The 7,727-nt window shown below is 46.6% G+C and overlaps 1 protein-coding gene across 1 annotated transcript; it reads left to right on the top strand.

Moving 5' to 3' along the window:
• Positions 1-541: 541 nt before the first annotated feature.
• Positions 542-5,634, top strand: LOC119279995 (protein CHROMATIN REMODELING 24-like). Its single transcript, XM_037561017.1, has 8 exons — positions 542-983; positions 2,504-2,740; positions 2,841-2,896; positions 2,996-3,086; positions 3,526-3,663; positions 3,748-3,825; positions 4,191-4,397; positions 5,148-5,634. Exons 1-8 carry the CDS (start codon positions 816-818, stop codon positions 5,409-5,411), a joined length of 1,239 nt encoding a protein of 412 aa, XP_037416914.1. The 5' UTR covers positions 542-815; the 3' UTR covers positions 5,412-5,634.
• The last annotated feature ends 2,093 nt before the right edge of the window (positions 5,635-7,727 follow it).

Below are 7,727 nucleotides of genomic sequence, written 5' to 3'. Positions count from 1 at the left end.
GCAGTCTGGCACACTGGCATTGCCACGGCCGCAGCTTGGCTTGCGTGAGAAGGAGAGGAGAGGAGGGAATTTTGAAATTCAAGATTCGAACTTCCGTCTTCCTTCCTTAACTTCCTCCCGTCCCCAGCGCTCCTCTTCCTCTCCTCCCCTCTCCTCTTCATATTGGCTCGGCAGGCCTCACACCGTCTCACGAAACTCACTCCTCGCACCGCCTTCCCCCCTCCCCCTTCCTCAACGCCTCCAGCGCAGCGCGGAAAGGAGAGACGCAACGTAACCGACCCCATCAACACCGCCCATGGCGCCGGCGCCGCCCTCGCCGTGCTCGGACCATCCTTTGGACGACGACCTCCACGACCCAGCAGGTACCGTACGTCGTCGTCGAACTACTACCTGTAATCGATCGTTGTGCGGCCCGCCGGGTCGATCGTTTCATCCATTCATCCATCCATCGGTGCCTGATAACTCGGCCGCCTTCCGTGCACGCAGGCCCTGAGCAGATGGGCATGAGGAAGGTGAGGCTGCCGGGCCGCTGGTGCCTGTGCAAGCTCGGCGACATCTCCGGGGACGACGACGACCAGCCCGACGCTGCCAGCTGGGAGACGGAGGAGCCCAGCGGGGTATTTCTGGACTGCGGAGACGACAAGGACGCAACGGACCAGGAGGAGGAAGACCACCGCGGCACCGACACGGAGGAGTGGGAGGAGGCGGAGGAGGAGGAAGACCACCACGACACTGACACGGAGGAGTGGGAGGAGGAGGAGGAGGAAGACCAGCACGACACTGACATAGAGGAGTAGGAGGAGGATGACTTCCAGATGGAGGCCCCCGCCGGGAGCGGCAAGCCGCCGTACAGGCTCCCTGCAAGGGTGTTCAAGATGTTGTACGCCGACCAGCGTGAGGGGCTCAGCTGGCTCTGGTCTCTGCATTGCAGGGAAACCGGTGGAATCCTGGGGGACGACATGGGACTTGGCAAGACGATGCAGGTCCCTCCCTCTAACCCTTTGACATTGATACATTTTCCTCCTTGAAGCAATTATCAGTTAATTAGTCGATTATAACTTGTATCAATCTCACCATCATTGGCTCTGTTTCACCCTTAATTGTACTCCTGCTTAGTGTTAGGAAGGATCAGGGGAGCCTTTGCCCTACTTGTTTCAATCGCTTATGGCTCTCTTACTATTAGATTAGAAGATTCTTGTGGATATTTGATGCTGCTAGTTAGACTGCAGAAATTACTCTGAAAAGAGCTGCATCTTTAGTTTCTGCATTTAAGGGACTGAAACCAATTAGTATATGTCATCTGACACAAGGATATATTTTAACTTGGAATGGTACTGTAATGCTCCACAGCTTCCTATGTTCTCATCTAGATTGCCTAACTTTTAAGCATATATAGAAAGATTGGAGAGAATGGATGTTCAGCACCTGGGTGCCCCGGTACCCTGCTATCGCGACCATCATGCAAAGCCCAGCTCGTTGAGATCTGCACCATTGCATGTACCACAGTTTGATTAGCGGGCCTAGAAAATCGTTAAGCGGGGAGCCTGGAATTATTGATTGCAGGCAGATTCCATCGGCTAGAGATGGGACTCCTAGCTAGGGCACTGTTGTTTATAGGCAGATTCCACCAGCCACCAGGACCTGTCACTTCCTGGCCATAGCCCGTGATTCAAATAAGCGAAAGGACCTCACAGGTCAGAGTCTCTCATGATCATGAAGCTCGAAGCGGTCCTCTCCGTTTGGGATCAGTCTGAATTTGATGGATTCATTTTTCTGGATCACCTATCCCACACGTCCAATCAATTCTCTTTTCTTTTACGAGGGATAAATTGGTCTTGTTCTCTAACTGTAAATTCTAAGCCGGTGTGACTTTTCTCAAATCTTACAGAACCAGGCGTACAGGATAAGCCTCATCTGAACGAGCTGTCATTCGAAATAGACTCGTCACCTCTTTCTCTCATTAGAAAATAGGCTGGTCGTACCTGGGCCTGTATCCCTAGAAAAAGCTAGCTAGTACCTGTACCTACAGCTCCCTGTATCCTAGCAGGCTAGCACGCACCCGCACCGCTGCTAAATGAGTCTGCTGCCACAGCTTGCTTATTCTGCAAATCGTCTGCTGATGGTCAGACTGAAGCACGAATCTCAACAGAACTCGACGGGCCTGATAAGAGGGTGTCGGGAGTCCCGGGAGCTATCACATATTTCCCAAAGATTGGACAGTATATTATTAGTTCCTTCTTCTTTTTTTACAGCTACTCTGATTCCAACCTAGATGCCCGTGACTTTGAGCTTGAACATGCCTTCAAGGTTTGGTTTGATTTAGTTTTCCAGCATAATTGTCCCCTGCTGGTCAATCATATGGTCGCCTTATTATCCGAACCGTCAATTTCAAACAGAGAAACATTTTCGCATAAAAAGCTTCATTTAAAGGAATACATAGCTAATAGCTTGTTCTTTCAAGATATTTTATGAGTTACATCAGCTATTTACTGTCTTCTTACAGGAAGGGGGTATCCTGTTGACAACGTATGATATTGCCCGGATCAACTATAGGCTGATAATAGGAGACTTCTATAATGATGCTGATGACGAGGAAGAGGGGAAGATTTGGAATTATGTTGTTCTTGACGAGGCACATTTTATCAAGAACCCCAAGACACAAAGAGCCCAAAGCCTATTTGAAATACCTTGTGTCCATCGGATTGCCATCAGTGGAACGCCTATACAAAATAACTTGAAGGTACCACCTAGCTGAAATTCCTAAAGAACTTGTACTTTACATGCTCCTATATATGTTGTCCTCCTATTACCAATGCAAATAAGCATGCGTACTCTTGCAGGAAATGTGGGCTCTGTTCTCTTTTTGTTGCCCGGAAGTCTTGGGTGATAAGCAAGAGTAATTTGCCCACTCTCCTATTTTCCTGCATTAGTGATACTGCCTTGCTTTGCACCATCTGGTGTTATTTAACTTATTTATCTGTCTACATTTTGGCAGGTTCAGAACATTGTATGAATTGCCTATCAATCGAGGAAATGACAAGACTGCTAGCAACCGAGCCAAGCATGTAGGCTCAAATGTAGCAAAGGTACCTTTCTTTTTTCTGCGTTTGTGTCCAAGAGATATGTAATATCCAACCTATTTGTTGTTGTTATTGTGGTGAGCAAGTTAGTGTCTCTGTGCTGTAAACAGTCATCATGTTTGATATATTGCAATATGTGCAATGGCATTACTTCTTGTCATTATGATTCTGTTGAGAAATTACATTTTCATCCATACATTAGCTAAGTAGTAATTTCACCTGATTTGACATGTGAAAGCAGTTGCATAACTGAACTGCATTCAAATTTCATATAAGCGCATGTCCACTTCTAGTTGACCCATGAGAGGGCAAGCAAGATAGATTAAGCCGTCTAAATTTGTCGCATTACATTGTGGAAATGTTTACTCATCCTTTCGGATGAAAACTTGGAGCCAAATGAACTAAACAAATTATATTGTTTGTTCATACTTGACTTTGTTCATAGGAATTAAGGGAACGTATAAAGCCATATTTCTTGCAACGTATGAAAAATGAAGTGTCTCTTGAGACTGGTTTGACAGATGATAAACAGCTTCCGAAGAAGAATGAGCTAATTATCTGGCTGAAATTAATAGATTGCCAGGTATAATTTTTTATGTCATTGACGCAAAACTGGTCGAGTAATTGGCAAATGATGATTTTGCAATTTGTCTGTCTTTTGGCGCAGAGGCAACTATATAAAGCATTTCTGAACTCTGAGCTAGTTCATTTAGCATCTCAAGGAAATCCCTTGGCTGCTCTCATGGTAAGCATAAGCTTCAAAGCCTTTTCTGTACACCTTTTTTTCTACCTTTTGTTATCTTGTTGTTCACATGTAGCCCTTTAGTTCTCGTCAGGTGTGCTCGTCGTATACTCTCTTCATCATTTATTATTAAACTTGCATACTGACTAACTATTCTTTGTTATTCCCAAGACAATAGTTTTCTCTTAGTATTAATCATTTTCATTGGCTCCGAACTAAACAAAAATACACCATATAAAATGAAATGGAGGGATTATATTTTGTATGGGAGGCAGCAATTGTAATTTTATCGCCTTAATTTATCTTCTTTTTGTGCACGTTCTTTGGTGCATTTATGCTTGTTTCATGTTTTTCCTTCTCTTAAACAGGTATTGAAGAAAATATGTAATCACCCACTCATATTGACCAAGAGAGCTGCTGAGGACATCCTGGAAGGCATGGACGGAATGTCAAATAATCAGGATATGTTGATGGCTGAAAATATGGTCATGAACCTTGCAGATATGGCTCATGCTGATGATGCACTGCAAGCAGATCAAGAAGTCTCATGCAAGTTATCTTTTATGTCCTTGTTGGTAAGCATTCCAAAATATATGTCAAGTTATCTCTGATGTATATTACTCCCTTGGTCCAAAAATAACTGTCTAAACTTTAGTACAACTTAGTACTCCCTCCATTCCACAATGTAGTGCTTCCTCTATCCTCGTGCTTCAACTTTGACCATAAGTTTAACTACCAAGACCGATTGCGGCGGGAGCAAAAATTATATCAGTGAATTCGTATTCGAAAGAAGTTTTCAATTATATAATTTTTTCTCCAGCCGTAGTTGGTCTCGTTGGTTAAATTTATGGTCAAAGTTGGACCTCGGGAAGCGTGGGCTAAGAGACACTTGTGTGATGAAATGAGAGAGAGAGAGAGAGAGAGAGAGAGAGAGAGAAGTGTGAGCTCTGAAGAAGAGCTGCAGAGTAGACAGACCATCAACGAGAGTCAATGGGCACTTGTGTGAGCACATGCTACCCCTGCTCGTCCTCCCCACCCACCGCCGGCGACGACCACCCATTGTCCTCGTCCGGCGGCTCTCCGACTCCGGGCGCCACCACCGTGCATCCGCTCCCGCTCGCTTCCGGTTCTCCCGCGCCCGCCGCTTCCTCCACATCAACCTCCTCCTCCTTCTCCTCGATATCGGCCGCAAGCTCATCCATCTCCATGGACAACACCACCACCACCACCTCCTCCTCCTCCTCGGCTACCACTAGTTATTCCTCGCCGTCGTTGTCGTCGGAGCCCCGCTTCTCGGCCGAGTTCCTCAAGGCGCGCGCTTGCAGGGACACGGACGTGGAGATGGAGGTCGTGGTGCTCGACCCCAACATCAGCAGCAACGAAAAGAAGAGGAAGAAGCTCTCCCCTGCCTCCGCCGCTCCGCGTCCGTCCTCGCCAAGAACGCCTCCAGCTCTGTCCGTGGGCAAGTCACCAAGGAAGAACAAGCCTGGCATTGGCAACATCAACGGCCGCCGCGCAAGCAACATGATTTGGATGATGAAAAGCTGACGGTGATCGTCGAGTCGTCGTCCACGGAAGCGACATGCTGAATCATTGCTCATTTTGGCTATGTGCATCCTAGTATGCAAAGGCCGGGATTAACTCTTGGCGGCCGCTAGCTCATGACCAGCCAAAATAGCTAATATATTTGTTGAATTTGATTGCGATTTTTTTTTTCTGTCGAACTCTATTGCGGCAGTAAGTGGCTGCATCCAACGTCTGTTGGTTAGGCTTCTATTTTCTGTTATGGATGAATGTATGGAACACTATGGATGCTGGTTGAATGTTGTTTCCAACAAAATTATCGAAGTGATCGAAGATGACCATTGTGGTTCTAGCATCATTTTTGCTAATCTTGTGTTGTTGTCATCGGTTTATGACATCCTTTTTCATACAAGTCCATGAATTTGAACTGGAGTCATTTGCTTTCATTGTTTCTCCAAAATTGATGTGAGTAAGAGATGACAGTACATTTGATTTCATTGTTTGTCCAAATAATCAGTTTGTTTTTTTAGTTCTATCTGGCATCAAGTTGTCATGTGCTATGCTTTTTGTTTCTCTGCATAAAGAAAATCTCTCAGGTGTTAGTTGCCTGCTTGTTCTACAATAGCCAGCTCGATTTTTGGGTTCTTTTTCTGCATCAAATCAAATAATCTAGATGGACTATGAGCAACTACTAGTAAAGTCTGGCTTGAAGAGAACATTTCCCGACAGGGAGAGCAGAATGGAACTGGAAAAAAGACGAGGAGACAACATTATCAATCAATCAATCATGTTTAGAGATATAGGAAGAACAATTCTACTAATTAATTACACGCATATACTCTAGGTGACAGCAAACCACAATAAGACATGTTACTACTAGTGTACATGTAAAAAGCACACCAAAGGAAAGGAAAACAAAATGAATGGACACACATTTAGCACAATCATAGTAGATGCATGGTGCGAGATGAGATGGGATCAGAGGAAGATGAAGCAATCCATGGATATGACGGGGGTGTTGAGGTCATCTACCAATTCTCCTCCACCGCCGCCGCCGGCCGCCGTTGGCCTGGCGCACTTCCTCCTCCCAGCTGAATCCGCCGATCGGCACGAAGGCGAAGAAGGCCTCTTCCTCCCGCAGGACGCCGACGCCGAGCCTCCTGCCCCCGCAGGCGGCACCCGAGGGGGAAGCGGCCGCACGCGCCTCGCTGCCGTCGTCGGAGTTGTGCTTGCGCGGCGGCCGTTGATGTTGCCAATGCCAGGCTTGTTCTTCCTTGGTGACTTGACCACGGACAGAGCTGGAGGCGTTCTTGGCGAGGACGGACGCGGAGCGGCGGAGGCAGGGGAGAGCTTCTTCCTCTTCTTTTCGTTGCTGTTGATGTTGGGGTCGAGCACCACGACCTCCATCTCCACGTCCGTGTCCCTGCAAGCGCGCGCCTTGAGGAACTCGGCCGAGAAGCGGGGCTCCGACGACAACGACGGCGAGGAATAACTAGTGGTAGCCGAGGAGGAGGAGGAGGTGGTGGTGGTGGTGTTGTCCATGGAGATGGATGAGCTTGCGGCCGATATCGAGGAGAAGGAGGAGGAGGTTGATGTGGAGGAAGCGGCGGGCGCGGGAGAACCGGAAGCGAGCGGGAGCGGGTGCACAGTGGTGGCGCCCAGAGTCGGAGAGCCGCCGGACGTGGACAATGGGTGGTCGTCACCGGCGGTGGGAGGGGAGGACGAGGAGGGGTAGCATGTGCTCACACAAGTGCCCATTGACTCTCGCTGATGGTCTGTCTGCTCTGCAGCTCTTCTTCAGAGCTCACACTTCTCTCTCTCTCTCTATCTATCTCAAGTTACGAAACTGCCCCTCAATTGAGAGCCACAAGTTGGCGAGGCTAAGAGAATAATGCCACACTTTTTGAGTGTATGTAATGTGGGACCCTAATGTGGTTTGACTAAGATATGGCTTGACCAAACACACACCTTGATTAAACTTGCCTAACCTTAGACGTGGCAACCTTATGCAAATTTAGTCTCAAACCGAACAGCCCCATATACTAATCTTGGTCATCAATGCATGGTAAACATTTTCCAGACTTAATTTAGGCAAGATTAGTATAAGATTTGTCCTTAGGTGAGATCAATCTTTTAAAGATACAGAACATGTTAAAAATTATTTAAAAAATAAGAGACACCCATCCATCTTTGATGTACAAGCTCAAAAGGTTTCAGCTCCTAATTCAAACTACATTTAAAGGATCAAAAAAGAAAAAAAGTCAGACGTGAATAATGTCAAAAGCTATTAACTCAAAGCTGACACTATTCATAGTTGAATTTGTCTTTTTCGAATCTCTAATTGTAATCGAGTTTTAAGCTGATTTTTTTTTTGGAATTAT

The sequence above is a fragment of the Triticum dicoccoides genome, chromosome 1A, assembly GCF_002162155.2.
Source record: "Triticum dicoccoides isolate Atlit2015 ecotype Zavitan chromosome 1A, WEW_v2.0, whole genome shotgun sequence".
Lineage (NCBI taxonomy): Eukaryota > Viridiplantae > Streptophyta > Magnoliopsida > Poales > Poaceae > Triticum > Triticum dicoccoides.
This window is presented reverse-complemented; position numbering and strand designations above follow the sequence as displayed.

Excerpts from the sequence above, each read along its gene's own strand:
- LOC119279995 (XM_037561017.1), top strand. The coding sequence starts at position 816 with ATGGAGGCCCCCGCCGGGAGCGGCAAGCCGCCGTACAGGCTCCCTGCA. Across the intron at positions 984-2,503 it reads GACTTGGCAAGACGATGCAG|GAAGGGGGTATCCTGTTGAC; the intron begins GTCCCTCCCTCT and ends GTCTTCTTACAG. Across the intron at positions 2,741-2,840 it reads CTATACAAAATAACTTGAAG|GAAATGTGGGCTCTGTTCTC; the intron begins GTACCACCTAGC and ends GTACTCTTGCAG.